This window comes from Ammospiza nelsoni, chromosome 12 (genome assembly GCF_027579445.1).
Source record: "Ammospiza nelsoni isolate bAmmNel1 chromosome 12, bAmmNel1.pri, whole genome shotgun sequence".
In the NCBI taxonomy this organism is placed as follows: domain Eukaryota; kingdom Metazoa; phylum Chordata; class Aves; order Passeriformes; family Passerellidae; genus Ammospiza; species Ammospiza nelsoni.
This window is the reverse complement of record NC_080644.1, coordinates 175403-191224: the sequence shown is the minus strand read 5'-3', so window position 1 is coordinate 191224 and position 15822 is coordinate 175403. Positions and strand designations below refer to the sequence as shown.

The 15822-nt window shown below is 36.4% G+C and overlaps 1 protein-coding gene across 1 annotated transcript in view; it reads right to left on the bottom strand.

The window, feature by feature from the left end:
- The window catches only part of NCOA3 (nuclear receptor coactivator 3), a 56380-nt gene that overhangs the window by 4439 nt on the left and 36119 nt on the right, over positions 1–15822 (bottom strand). The window contains exons 8-22 of the mRNA XM_059480658.1: positions 15129–15317; positions 14817–14918; positions 13879–14019; positions 12526–12673; positions 11247–11635; positions 10134–11014; positions 8368–8503; positions 7179–7367; positions 6428–6667; positions 4926–5052; positions 4068–4239; positions 3030–3326; positions 1420–1524; positions 828–1053; positions 427–601 (exon numbers count right to left, since the gene is read on the bottom strand). Coding sequence (XP_059336641.1) covers positions 427–601; positions 828–1053; positions 1420–1524; positions 3030–3326; positions 4068–4239; positions 4926–5052; positions 6428–6667; positions 7179–7367; positions 8368–8503; positions 10134–11014; positions 11247–11635; positions 12526–12673; positions 13879–14019; positions 14817–14918; positions 15129–15317 — 3517 coding nt within the window. The remainder of the gene's footprint in view (positions 1–426; positions 602–827; positions 1054–1419; positions 1525–3029; positions 3327–4067; positions 4240–4925; positions 5053–6427; positions 6668–7178; positions 7368–8367; positions 8504–10133; positions 11015–11246; positions 11636–12525; positions 12674–13878; positions 14020–14816; positions 14919–15128; positions 15318–15822) is intronic.

Here is a 15822-nt window from a genome sequence, read left to right as displayed (position 1 = left end):
AACATGGAAACTCCCCTCCCAAGAGGAATTTGAGTTTTTAGAAATGCAGTTGTACGTGTATGCCTAATGCAATCTTTTTGGAGGCTACTATTAGAGCTGTATCATCTATCGTAATACTATTTGATACTCACTATTTCTCCACCCCCTCCCCAAGTTATTTTTTCTTTAAATATTAAGTTAATATTTAAAGACTGAATGTTGCTTCTGGTTACAAAGATTGTAGAGGTCCAATATGAATCAAGGGAGCTAAGGATAAAATAATCATTTTATTTCCTAAACCAGAGCAGGATGAAGGACAATACAGACACTAGAAAGTTACGTTTGTCTCTTGTAAATGCTTTTCCTGCTGCATGCTATTTAACATAGTTTCTACTTTCAGCAAAATGCAAGACTTTTTGAGAAACAGGTTGTAATCCTGAAGTTCACCTGTTTCTGGGGATGCTTCCTGACGGCCAGCCTTTCATCTCTGAGGACTGGTACATCGTTGCTGACTGAGGATGCTGCAGCATAGGATTCTGGGAGGGTCCAATTCTTGATGACACCATTGGATTGGGAGGGCTTGATACTCTACTAAATGCAGGATCGGGTTGTTGGCTTATTCCTTAAAATAAAACAAAGGAGATAGATACAATATACTTCAGTTATCATTACCTAGTACTTCTATTCATCTTCTTGCAGTAATTGGAAGGAGAAAAGTCATCCTTTTTTGTAGTAGTATAGTCCATTTTTCAGAATGATTGGTATTTAGGTAGTTTGGATTAATAAAAAAAGGGAAAAGAAAACCAAACAAATGATAAAAAAAAAGCCAAACATGTTAGTACTAGTACCATAATTAGGTGGATAGGGGAATTGCTGTGAAGGAACTTGAGCCATTGGAGGGCCTGTCAAAGCACTATCCATGCTTCCTGAGGCTGTCACATTTGGTGGTGGACTGAAGGCCTGAGGTTGATGTTGCTGCTGCATCATCATTGCCATCCTCTGTTGTCTAAAATGGTGACTTATTAGTTCCCTGTTACGCTGAGCCACCATTTGAGCATTAAGAAAACCTTGCTGCTATCCCCCAAAGAGAAGAAAAATCATATTAGAAGATATTTTTACAAATAAAATCATGTCAGAGTCAATCAAACTCATTCCTAAGACCCAGCAAGTCAAGGAAAACCCATAAACAAAAAATAATCATCAAAACATTAAGACAAAACTTTTCATTAAGTTGTCATTAGTGCTAAACAAATGATGATATTTACACGAAAAACTTGGCATACTGAATTGACAGCATGACCTACTGAACAAATCCCTCAGCAATCTCAGCAATGAGGGAGGCAAAAAAATCCCTTTGTAAAAAATTATGCAGAGGAATACTGTAAAGCCATGAAAGAAGGTTGAAATTCTAAACAGATGGCTACTGTAGGAAGTACTTACCTGGGATCCCACCTGTGGCTGCATAACTGGTCTCATCACTGAGTTAGTACCACTGACTGGATTTTCCATTTTTATTTCAAGACTTTGACGGGTCTGATTCATAAACTTGGAAAAAGACATTTTAGCACTATTAGCTTGAAAATAACAGTATCTGAAAAAAGTAATGGCAACTCCTGCAAAAACACTTTCTTTACAGACCTCTTGAATCCATAAAGTGCAATGGTTAATTTTTGACTTGTCTTTAAACAATTTGTTTAAACAGCTCAAACACCAAAAAGAAAAAGCCTTCAATCAGTGCAGCATTAATAGGCTTTGGTTTTGTATTTTCCTTAAATTATCTCTCTTTAGGAATAAAGAGCAGATTATCTATTTGTTTTAAACAATAAATGTCACAGAAAACCAAGAGAGAACACAGTATTTCCTAGCAGTGCTGTTCCATGTGTGGAGAGGAAAGGGTTGAAAAGTGGAAGATTGGTAAGGAGAGAGAAAAGGGAGTTATTTTTAGAATTGTTTTCTCTCAAGGACCAACCAGGCACCAGGGAGATGTTAACAAATACTCTGGCTGAGAAAATTCACATATTTATGTTTGCTCTGGGATGTTGTCTGTCTACAGAGTGGAAACTGAATTTTCTCACAAAATATAGCAAAATGTTGTTAAATACTTTTAAAAGCCTTTCCCATATACTTGGGCCTCCATAAAGGTGGGGGAAGGGAGATAAGAGGATTTGGAGATATGAAAGGAAAGCCTGGTTGGTGAAGGACTGTGCATGCTCCAGGCCCTTTTGCTATGGAATGCAGGGCTCAGGCCTGGGTACTTTTTGCCCCTTCTAAAATGAGCTTAGCGGTGTATGCGTCGCTGTTTTTTCGAATCCAGGATGATGGAATAAACCTAACCTTTGTACTTCAGCTGTGTGGTGTTGTTGCCTTGGTGTTACCTGCATGTATTCTGCTCACACACCATGTCACACAGCAGTAGTTCAGTTTTCCTAATTTTATTTGTACACTGTATTTAATATCAAGCCTGCATTTTAACATGGGGAGTTCACTGCTGAAATCATGCACCAATATTTTAAGCAGTGTTTTCAACCTAGTGTTAAGATCTATGTGGTTGTATCTATTCTCTCACCTTTCATCTGAAGAAAATACCTAAAATGACATCAAACTGCTAAATGGAAAGCAAACCCCTATATCACTAAGCCCAAATGATTAGTTAGAAAACACAGTGAGAAAGAAGTAACACCTGATTTACAGTAGAAATACAGCTCTGATTTAATGCTATCTGTGAGGTTCCAAAAAAATACTAAACACAGATAAAGAGATCATGTAGAGTTACATTGTACAAAAGCACTGTTTTATCTAGCAATCATTTTGTGTGCTGCAGGAACCAATCCAATCTGTAGCTAGGGAGGCTGACGAAGGAAAAACACTTGTCCTAATAAATGTTCTTCGACTCCTACAGCCACCAGGCAATTCAATGAGAAGCACTGTCAAAATAAAAGATCCACCCTCTCAGTCATCTGTTGTTACATATGTAAAGCAACACAATTCCACGTGCAAGTGATTCCATTCTGAAACATGAAGGAAGTGTAAAAGTAGGAGCAAAAAATTACCTGCTGTCCCTGGAGCCTCTGCTGGAGCTGCATGCGTAGCTGCTTTGGCGTGTTGGTCCTAGGTCTCATCACATTTGCTCGGGGATGGATACTTTGCAGAGGAAAATTGCTCGGTTGGCTCATCTGATTCATCAATGAATTAAAAGACGGCTGTTGTCCCTGGATGTTACTAAAACTTCCTGGCATTGCTGCCCCTTGCCCTTGATAGGGTTGACCATATAACAAAGGCTTCTGGTCAATCATAACTGAAGATTCCTGGCCTTGAAATGAATCTTGTTTGGGTTCCAAAGCTTGTCCCTTCGACAGATACAGAAGTGGTTTCACTAGCGGTATATATAGTATTTCTAAAGCAGCAATAAAGCTAACTAAGTATAATACACCACCCAGCCATTTCTTGGGTAGAACATAGCATGGACAGCTGCTGTTAGTTTTTTCTCCAAACTAATGAAATAGCAAAAGTGATTTATAATAATAATTCTTTTTAAAATCAGTTTTGCTGCACACTGCATACACAGGCAGACCAGTGTCACCATTCAAGCCATATTTGTACAAATGATGGTGTCATGTGGGTCATGGCAACTTCCAAAGTACTCACAGAATTTCTTTTTTCTGTTTGCTAGCCATGCAAATTCAACCTGGAACTGAAGGAGAGGGAAGCATCCACATCACTGACAGTCAAATAATTCACAACCTAAGCTCAGCTGACAGCAGGCTACTAAGGAAACCCAACAGAATTCTCAGCTTCTAGAATTATAACGAGCTACACCCCAAACTCCGCCTATATATACAAAGGCATTATACAATAAACTTTGTATTTCTTGTCATGCACAAGGAATTTAATCCATACCGAGCTACTCCTTTGAAAATCACAAGTCAATATAAATGTTTCCTAAGGGAAATGTATGAATGTATGAATCCTCATGAAGATGAGGATGTGATGAGACAAAGTAAATGAGGAGGCCCTCTTGACTTTCTTTTCGAGTAATAAAATAATATTGTTATTTGGAAAATAAATGACCAAAATATCTGTTTACTTACTTGGTTTACAAGATCAGGAATTCCTAATGCTCTGTCAATTTCTTCCAGACTTGTGACATCTGTATTACTCAATAGTGTGTGCAGCTGATCTAGAAGTGCCCTTTCATCATTCTGGCCTTCCATATTTGGTGCCGAACATAAGAGATCATCCAAAGAGCTTCTAACTAGTAGTCTATAAAATAAAAAAAAACAGTAAAATCATAGAATCAATAAGATTGGAAAAGACCTCTAAGATCATGGAGACCAACCTTTGAGGGAATACCACCTTGTCAATCACACTTAGAGCACTAAGTGCAACATCCAGTTGTTTCTTGAACACATTAGGAATGGTGTCTCCACCACCTCCCTGGGCAACCCATTCCAATGCCTGACCACTCTTTCAGTGAAGAAATTCATTACAACCATTACAAGGAAACCTTCAGTTTTTATATAATATATTGACCTGGGTATGATTAAGTAGTACAGTTACCCAACTTAAGTCCAAAATTTATGTCCTAAAGTGTCCAGTCACCTTCCATACATCCATAAACACATATAAACTCTGTTTTCTCCTGGTTTTGCCCTGTGCCGCAGAGGTATTATTTCAGAGTCTCTCATGTCTTTTTTCTGTGCCTCCCAATTCAAGGGTTGATAGATTTTGTTAACAATGACTTTTGTGGAGCTAGCTTAAAGAATATCCTGCGTCAGATCAGCAGCAGAAATGGAAACATTTCTGAAACATTCCAGAAATGGAATTCTGCCTCCAATCTGTCATCCCCACAGCATATGCTACACAATTTTATTTCCAGGCCTTAAATTCTTCTGACAGACAGTGAACAGTTGTATTTAAAATTGCCTTCAAACCTTCCCCAATTCTACCTGTTTTGTGAACCCCGTGACGCTTGCTCCATGGACATCATATTGTCAGGCCACAATCCAGGTTGGTTAGAAGGTCCAGGCTGTCCATAGGGATTACCTCCCATGTCAATGTTTATCTCATTTGGCCCTGCAAGGTAAAACATTTGTGTATTTTTTAAAAACTGAAGGTTTCATCTTGCTATCCTAGTGTTCAGTTAGGATGATCACACAAATTGTCAAGCAGCTTCATGAGCTTTCCATTATTATGTTTTACAGCATATGCACACATGAACTCAAGATCATTTCACATATATAACAGACCACAGATTTAAATACAGCAGACAGTGATCTGGACCTGCTACCCTGTTAGAGCAGAATTGCTATTTCTAATCCTTTAGTCTCTAAATAGGAGCATGGAAGACACAGCATCTTACATGAAAAAAACCCCCCAAAAAATTCTGGACAATGACATCTGGGTACCAGCAAATACACACTGTCATAGTGACACCAAAATCTGGCATTTTGAATTCCAATACAGGGTGGCAATTAAAAGAAACATAAAGTACATACCATTTTGCTCTTTGGGAGTACTTTTTTCCCTCTACCTATCCAGGGACATACAGCACTACATAGGAGAGTCTGTCATCATATTATTCCCCAGCATCGGTATGAATCACCTAGCATCAATGATTTCTAGGAAGCTGAGCTGGAAAATTCTGACTTAGTCAGGACTGCACAAAGTTCTTCCGTATTTAATCTTATATCCATTTGTTGCATTGAAATAGTAAGTCTGTTTGAGGGAACTGGTGACAGCCTTGGTAGCTTTCCATTTTAAGAAAGGAATGCTGTCTATTTAAACTGGTTTGGGGCATACTGGTATTGGCATAGTAGACTGGAGAACTTCAGCTCTAGACTAAACCTTTGTTAGACACATAAAACAGAAAAAACCCACAGGCTTTAAGACTGCTCATATTTTAGACATACAGCTTATTTTCTTTCATGCACATAAGAATACTTCGAAGAAAAAAGAAGAAAAAATGTGGTTTTACATGAAATTTGGCTACTCCATGTAAAAAGAAATTTGAAATACTTGAGAGGAAAAACTTTAAAAGGCATTGATTACCAAGAAGTTAACAGAAAAAAAAAATCCATATCAAATAGGATGAATTAAATTAACCACAATGCTAGTATCTTTACATATGGAATCATAGATGCCATTTAGTTCCTGGAATTTAGCAGAGAAGTACTGAACTAAAGAAACACACAGAAATAATCCCCCCACCCAATCTCGGGACCCAGAACAAATTATCTGTGTATGAGACACACAGCACCAGAAGAAAACAAGAACATCACCAAAAAGTCATCAAATGTCACAGTCAGGGAACAATAACAGTCTCTACCTCAAAAAGCCTTTAAATAAAAATCTAGCATTTTACCAATAGTGCAAAGATTCTTATGATGAATGCTTACTAGGAAACCAGGGAAATAGTGCTATGTGGGACAACAAGAAGTTAAGAACTTACTCATGTGAATCATTTGCTGTTGCAGCATTGGCCTATTACCAGGTATGCTGTTAGAGCGAACAGGCGGCCCAGACACAGAGCCAGCCTCTGGGGGCCTCTGAAGGGTTGTACTAAATTCAGCTCCTGGTCTCAACATTGCAGCAGAACTTGCAGATTCCAATCCATTCACTTTGGAGTTTGGCAAACCCCAGTCTCCTGGCTGATGCTGATTCATCGCCACATTTCTGTGGGGAGCACATGCTATAATGAAGAGCAGAAGACAAATATTTATTATCTGGAGTACATGATGTATTTTGGTTTTTGAATTATTTTGCTATTTCATAACAGTGCAGCTGCTAATATCAGAGCAATTGACTGACATCCTACAAAAGCATCTAGAGCTTACCCTGCCAAGTTCTAAATAATTCAAAAACTATATGTGTCTAAATATACGTAAAATTCATAATGACTGGCTGCCACTGAACTGTTCTTGCTTCTATATATCAAAAGTACATGTTAAACTAAAAACTCAAAATAGTTAAAAAGAATATAACTAGTTATAGTAAAGTACTAGTAATGACACAGGTAGTAAACTGTTAGGTTCTTATAATTTTAGCTAAGATAATAATTCAGAAGTATTAATGATGGTAAAATTAAAATTCTTTAATGTTAAAGTTTCTTCTAACTGAAATTTGTATTTTAGTCTAGCAACTTTTTTTACATTAAAGCTATTTCCTTTACAATGACAGCTGTTTGTATACAACCAACAAACCCAGATTTGCTCCAAAATTTTCTTGGTTTTCAATCATTCTTGGACTTCCACCCATCAAGTTTTGCTTTTGTAACATGGAGAATGCATTGACATTCCTCACTGAAGCACCTGAGCCCATCGGGCTGTCTAAAGACATGGCTCTGTTAAAAGGTGGGCGAGTAGTCTGCACAGACTGGGGACTCTTCACACCTGTTAAAGAAATAAAAGATGCATGCAACTGTACGTTTTAAATAAAATATGCTATTAATGACTAAAATTAGTCTCATCTCTTTATGAACTCATACACTTGATCTTAAGCAAGCCAGGAACAGTTATGTTGCCTATGTATGCACAACAAAAATTCCCATTTTGAACACATCGTTAGGATCTTTTGCAAAAAAAGTCAAAGGCAGTTCCCTGTGGCCCTACACAAAAAAAAAAAAAGAAGTCCCTTTTAATTTAAGCTCTGTAATGACATGGTGAGTTTCTGAGCACAGTGTCCTCTATGGACAATTAACCTACTGTGCTTCACAGCCAATAGTGCCAGTGGCCTTACGTGTTCTTGTACCTGGCTTTATATTTTTCATTACCCATGCTTCACCTCCTTTGCTTATCTCAGCAATCCATTGCCCTATATAACCAAGAGATGACCAGTGTCATGTCATGCAAGAAAGGAACAACTGCCATGATGCTGGTTTATCAGCTAGGTTATTCTCCCCTCCTTCTAAGGAAGGGCATTCCTTTTGATGTCAAGGAGGAGTAGTGATTAGGATTTACTGGCCACAAGATATTTTCACACAGAATAAGAAAGAAATTAAAAGCTTGTCACCAATCCCATATTATATCCCTAGTCATCAGTGAGGATAAAATAAAAATTCTCAATTTTAATTTACAGCTCACAAAACATCCTTCTTGATAACTTGTCCAGAGACAAGACAGAGAAATCTACATTAGACAAAGCCAGAATAAACCATAAAACAAGGAACTGAATGTTATTCATTGTGCATATAGTAGGCGAGTGCTGTCAAGACAGCTAATAGCGTACATAATAGCCTGTGAAAGCATAATTAGCTATTTTGCATTACATTTGTCCTTGAAGATATAGGAGATGAAGAAGGTATTCTCTAAGGGTATGAGGATACATTATGTTTACATCAGGTAAGAAGAAAACCCTGCTTTTAAAACCCAGGGGGTAGATTTAATTCCTTACCCAACAGGGCATTTCCTTGAAATAATGCTTGCTTTGTTCCAGGGTTATTTCCATTTGCAGAGATAGCATTATTGTAAAACTCTGAACTAGTAAGATCACCTAGAATTGCATCCAAATTATCCAAGTCTCCATTCGTCTGAAAATGATGCAGTAAAATACCAAGGTTATTTACTCTCATGTGGCTATACTTAAATTTTTACTTAGATCCTTGCTAATCTTAAAGCATATGACTGGGAGACAAATGTTTTAATTCACTGACACTATCTGGAGCTACCTTTTCACTTCCAAAGAAATTCAGATACCATTTAGATACCTTTTATTAGAGTATTTTCTTTAGGTAATTTTGAGAATTAGCAGAAAACACACATAACTAAAATGAAAAGCATTTCTGACTATAAGTATTTCAAACATCACAAGTTACAAAGATAAAAACACTAATGATAGTGAACATCGAGAATGTGTACCATTCATTGATAAATAATATATCTATCATACACAAAGAGCTAATCCTGAACACTACAAGACATTAAAATTATGCACAGGTTTTTCCGGTCAGTTGGAGCCCTAACTTTCTTTACAAATTTGTATTTACATCAGATAAAGCTTCAATAGAAAATAATTCATACATAGTGGATCAACATCTTCATGAAAGAAGCTTCTATGAATACCTTAATTACATCTCAGAAGCAAGTACTAAAACTACATGTTGTGTACTACTACAGAGTTGATAGTGACTTTTCCATAAGTAGTACTCAAACAATGTTATAAGGTGTTTTATTATAGTCAGCCAGTAGCTAATGCAAAAAAAAGTGCTGGGGATTTTTCTGTTTTGCTTTGTTTTTTTTTTGGTTTTTTTGTTGTTTTTTTTTTTTTTTTTTAATTTACCCAGTTATTACTGATTTGGGAAATTCAAGGTCTAAGAAATCTATATATCTTCAGTAAATTCTGCCATACTGACCAGTACTACAAAGTACTGACCAGTTTACTAGGAAGTTCCAAATCTTAGGACTTAAATACAAAACCAGTATATACAGATTATAGTTTTAAGAACATCTGTTCCTAACAAGTGTACTGCTGATTTCAGAATAGTTGCTCCATGATGCTAGTTTTCTGCATCATGACATTTCTTGGAATTCCACCTCTAGAACTTATTTGTATTTATTTATAAAAATTATATATACATTTATACATTTTATTATGTATTCATTTGAATGCTGGAGATATATATATATATTTGGAAGAACATATTCCCTCATTTAAAGAAAGAAAAAGAGTGCTAAAACCAATGAATGAACTAAATCAAATCATGGCTATTTCAAGTATTACACATTTTTGTGTATTGTTTATATTTTCAAAACAAAATCATGTTTTACCTTTTGCTCTTGCATTGCCAACTAAGTACAGAGGCAGTTGCGGGCCCATTTCCTACTAAGCCATAAAACCAAACATGTGCTAAGATCTAATTTTAAGGAATAATGTGCAAATATTACCTTAATCATACCATAACTTAAAAACATTAGTCCAGAACCTCAGGACATCAGATTTGGTTATATATATATATATATATATATATATATATCCTGTAGTTCTTTTTGTTAGTGTTTTTTCATTCACAATTAAATCCGACTCTATTGTTTCACATCATTTGCACAGAACCTTTTTAGAAATGTTTACACATGCACACTGTAGAGTGTTCTATATTTAGTCATTCACTTAATAATAAAATATTGCTTAGCTCACTGATACCATTTTACATTATACCGTACCTCCTCTGCTGGCTCCATTTTTATTTTCATCTCTTTTTCTTGACTTGAAGTGGGAATTGCAGAACTTGTGCATTGTCCCATCTTATTATCCACACCTTCTACTTTAGGCTTCAGCTCTTTGGAAAGCGGTTCCTTAATATCATCTTTATCTAGTAGATATCTTAGTAAAGCATTGTTTTCTTTCTTCTTTGGACTTAGTTGTTCCTGTTTGATAGTGTCTTCTCCACAAGAGGTTGTGTTACTAGCATCGTGATATGTGTCTTTACCAGTAGCTTCAGCTGTGATCTTGGCCACCTCTGCTGGAGAATTACCATTCTGCAACAATTTATGTAAAATCCTGTGCTTCTCTTGCAGGAGTGACCCATGCATGTTTGAGGAGGAAGATACCCCTGCAGATGTTGATGAGGAAACTCCTGAAGGACTGGCAACGGTGGTAGAAGATTCTTTACAATTTGAGTCTAAAGGTGAGTTTGATGCTGTAGAATGTCCTCTTTCATCTGAGGAGCACGTAAGTAGCTGAAGGAGTTTTTTATGCCCTTTGCTCTCAGATGGTCCTCTCTGACTTTCAGATGCCTCCAGATTTCCCTCTTTACTATCTTTTTCACTGAAGAGATCTCTGCTGTTTGACTGGCAGATGGAACTTTCCACTTGGTTTTGTTCACAATACAAACCAGAAGGGCTTTTGGAGTCCTGGGTACTTGTTTTAATTTGCTGAGTTACGCTAATGTTTGGGGAATTATCCAATTTTGGACCCGGTGAAGAAAGTGTTGATAAAAGGGAATTTCCAACACCCTCACTAATGGCTTGCAGAGCACTTAGAGAACTGCTAGAAAAAGTGCTGTTGCTAGTGTTGCTGGCAGATCCCATAGGCGAGTGCATACCTGTATCATGTGACAGAGATCAAACTTATTAGATTACAGTACTGCCTGTATGTACTCTTCCTTTGGATTATGTATGATTGCCACATTGAGTTCATACATGAAGTCAGGTATACTACATTCAAGTAACACATATAGGGTCATATAGAACAGTTGAAATGGATGAAAGATGGAATTCAGATAAAAGTGAGAAAAAATAGCTTAAAAAAAAGAGCTTTTAGCAAAAATAAAATACCTGTAACTGGAGAATACGGGTGTGAACTCATTTTTGGACTCCCTCGATTCCTAGAAGATACCATTAGATTCTGTTGGCTGGAAGTTAAGCCAGGACTGCCATGTGGTGGGCTACTTATATTTAACCCAAAACTGTTACTCTGATAAGCAGAGGACTGCATGCCAGTTCCAGAGTTCACTGGCCCCATATTCCCAGGGCTTCCAAATCGAGTGCTGGTGAGCTGACCCACTGCATTGGGATCTCCCATCCCATAGTTTCTGTTCTGCATTGGCATGGCTTGACCAGGTGACATGTCCATAAGACCATTAACAGAATTTGTGTTTCCAGTCACAGCTGTTCTGATGTTTTGCCCAACAGAATTAGGATTTGGCCGATATCCATTTTGTTCTCTGTAAATTCAACGTCAGCCCCAGAAACCCAAAGAAAACAAATTAAAATCTTATTTGGAATCATGTGGAACAAATACATTATTAATTAATTGCCCAAATATTTTTCCAAAAAAGAGCAGTGAGAATTCAAGCTTCCACAAAAGTAGAACTAAGCCATGACATTCATTTATTCACTACAGAAATGTTTGATTCTTTGAAGGCTTTGAGTTATAATCACATACAGTATCACTGCCTCAAAAAGCTTTTATCAACAATCAGATGACTAATCAGATTTATCCATTTAAAGATCCTCCTTCTTTCATTCCCTTCCTGAGTCAATGCCTGCCACCATTCTACTGGGCACATTAACAGTGTGTGACCCTGAACAAGCTCAGTTACTAACTTTTCAGCACCTGGAGGCACTCTAATGCCAGAAGGAGACAGATTCCCTCCAAAGTGACATTTCAATTACTTTTGCAAAGAACAAGAACAGGTAATAGGAAATACTACCTAAGGTACATTTCAGTTATGGATTATGCTTCTGAGAGGGTTTTGTGGTCTTTTTAATTGGTCTGCAAAAGCACGTGACTTAGCATCTCTATTTTCAGTGTTTCATCATTGCTACCACAAAAGACTAACATAAACATAGCACAGGCTTTGAGCGGGTATTGAGTAAAAAATTCTCTTTTGACTGTGACTGTCTTTCTGCACATAGTTAAAATGGGACTCTGCGAGGTTTACACATTTATTTATTGTATGCTATGCAGCTCGGTTTCCCAAATTATTCCCCATCTGAGTTTTAATCAGGTAAAATATTTTAGTATGCTATTTTGCTCAAGTTGTCTTCAAGGCCAGATGTATTTTTTTTAAACTGTGACACTTCAATGATAAACAGATACTACTAAGTTCACCTTTGAAGGAAGTGGGTAGAGACAAATCCATGGCGGTCATTAGTTACAGGATTTCGAAACAGCTTACTCTTTGTTTGTGCTGTCACTATTGTACCATCCGCTAAAGAAAATCTATACAATGGGGTTTCAGCATGACCTTGTGTATAAGCTGTAAAGGGAATACACGAATATAGTTAATATTTAAAATCCCAAGAATTATTAGTATGAATTATATTTTTGACATAATACCCTTCATTTACTGAAGATTACCCCCCCAAAACACAAAAAACTTTAAAAATAAATAAATGAATAAAGAAATTAATGAATACATTAATAGATAAATAAATAAATAAATAAAACATACTCAAAACATATACAGAGAAAAAGGAAGTATTCCACTATTTCTCCTCTATCAATAGAGGGAAGATAAAAGCAAACAAGATTATTTTGGTGCTGTAATATTTTGTGCTCACCAAACACAACTGGCAAAGTTCTGCATTTGTTAACAGACTTCCAAGGCTAGATTATAGAGGCCCTGGCTCCTGCTTGGGGAAGAATTTTTAAGTTTGCTTCAATTAAAAAATTGTGGAAACTATTGGTTTTCAATTGAGCTTCAAGTCTCGTGTTAATTTAGGATTCATTAATCAGTTATGTTGAAGAACTTCCAATGGAATAGAAAATCCATTTGCTGACAGTATGAGTTTCTCTTTATTTAACATCTCCTGTGCTTGATTTACTTTGTAAATCCTTCAAAAAGACTCGAGTTTGGAATAATTAGAAAACATTATCTTTCTTACTGAAGACTGTGGCTGTACATCACTTATCTATCAAGGTTATCAAAATAGCATTACAAAATATGTGGCACTGGAACACTGAAAATATTTTGAGCCCTGTGTCTTGAGAATAAGAAAAAAGCATCAACACAATTGTTATCACTTTCACAGAGTGGTTCTTTAACAAAGGAAAGAGTGAAATAAAATATCATCAAACTAACATACCAAAATAAATACCATTTGTTATTTAACCAGAAAATATCAATATAATGATAATTAAAAATTACATATCATCATAGAAATATAATTGTCTCTATCATTGCTGTGGAAAAACAGCTTCCTTGAGGACCCCAGACCATGTATCTGGTATTTTCCATGTTAATTTCCAAAACAAACACATTGAGAAAACCCAACAACTTCCAGCAGAATTCCTCATTCTCAGGAGGTCATCCTCCTTCAGCTTGTAAATGAATCACAGTAATTAACAAAAACCATGGAAAAAAAGGAACACAGGCAGAATTTAGCATTTTTTTTCAGAAAAAAATGCAGCCCCTAGGAGAAGCAAAACATTGTGACCCAAACATTGTAAACTGATTTTTACCTTCATGATAGTGGCGTTTATTTGTCCATGACTGCCCGTCATTGTGGCATAAGAACCTCTGAATACAGCGACGAATTATATCTTCGAAGCCAGGTCTCATGGAAGATCGTAATGAGTTTGTATCAATGTTGACAAGTTTGCCTTAACAGGAAAGAAAATATACAAGTTAAACTCTTTGTGCCTGTGACAACTGTTTTTGTATAAATATGGTACATTTCCTAAGGCTCCAATATAACACTTTTAATCACCAAATTCTGAACATGCAGAAGTTACATTTATGAATTATCTGCCCTATGAGAATATGATGCTGCTTATTAAAGCATCACTATTCAAAGGAATTTATGTAACTGAGTAAGAGGAAGTTAATCCCCCACAGGTCAGTGTCAGAGCTTTAGAAAACAGTAACTTTCATCTCTGGTTACAGGCACCTAAGGGATGCACACAGACTAAAATTTTAAAAATAGCGACCAACTACATCAAACAAACATCATAAACAAAAAGTCCCATTTAGATTATACAACTCTTTCAATTTAAACAGCATAAACCACTTTAAACATTAGCTCATGAATTGTATAAAAGTATAAGCATTTTTAAAGGACTTCCAGTCTTTTAGGAAGTCCTAAATGACTTCCAGTTATGACCTAAAATACATCTTCCACGTAAAGGAAAGCAGAATGACAACCACTTGAAATGCCAGCTAAAACACAAGTAATGCTTTTTACCAACCTACCAAACAGCAACATAGAGAAGAAAATGCATCCCACAGGTTTTATTACACCTCACTACCAGCAATGGTATATTGTAAAAAGCAGTTGGGAATTCTCAGTATGAATTCTGTTAGTCACTCCATATACACCATACACACTCCATTTATTTAAAACAAGAGCACATGGACAAAGAAGACTCCTTCATACCTTCCTCCTGGGTGTACTTCCTACCTGAAAGATCATGTCTTGTAATAAAGCTCTCTGGATTTCCTGGAAATACCCTTTCTGCAGTCGTGATACGACGTGCCACACAAATCATACAGGACTGCAAATCTGTATTTAAAAAAAGAATGTTTCTTCTTTCATCATCTCATGTTTCCTGTGTTGAAGAATCTAATAAAATAGCTGAAGCATCGTTTGTTGTTACAATGGAAGTACAGAGAGTAAGGATTAAAGCTGCTGCTTTCCTGAAAATGGTATGCTAAACATCAAAGAGCTTTTCAAAGAAATTTCTATGCATAACAATTCTGCAAAAATTCCTACCTTCCCCCTCTTCCATCATAGCTCTTGGCTGCGATAAAGCGAAGCACTGCATAGTTTCATATCTTTGACGAATATCCTGGTAGCCACCTACATCTTCAAAGAGGTCATGAGAGCTTTTCACCATCATCCGACAATTGAATGTATGGCTCTTCTGTCTCGGTGCTTCATTACTCCAAGAAACTCCATTAACTTAAAAGAACATAGTAAGAATTCATACAGATTTTCAGATACAATCAACTCATAACTGATTGTTCTTAATTTAGATACCCTGTTCCTAGATTACAGATAATAAAGGCTATTTTAAGATGCCTTCTCAATATACCATCAATATAGCTTGGTAAAAAATAGGAATATTGAGAACCAAGTAAAAAGCACTCTTCCTTTTGCATGACACTTTAAGTCACTTGATAGAACGCTGGAAAGTCATTCATATATTTCATAAACGAGCACTTCCTTCAGCCAGCCTTGTATCAGGGAAGGTATTCCTTTAGTGTCGCTCTTTTAAAGTTACAGGTAAACAAAATTCAAAGGCTAAAATAAAGTGTGAATTTCCAGCACATTTATTTCTGATGGCATGCTATTGTAAAAACACAGTAGCGTTTATCAAGATTAAGATATTCTTGTAGTAAAACATTCTTTATATAACTAATATGTTTTGAAAGGTTATCCTTTATGGGGTATTTTTGTCTTCTTT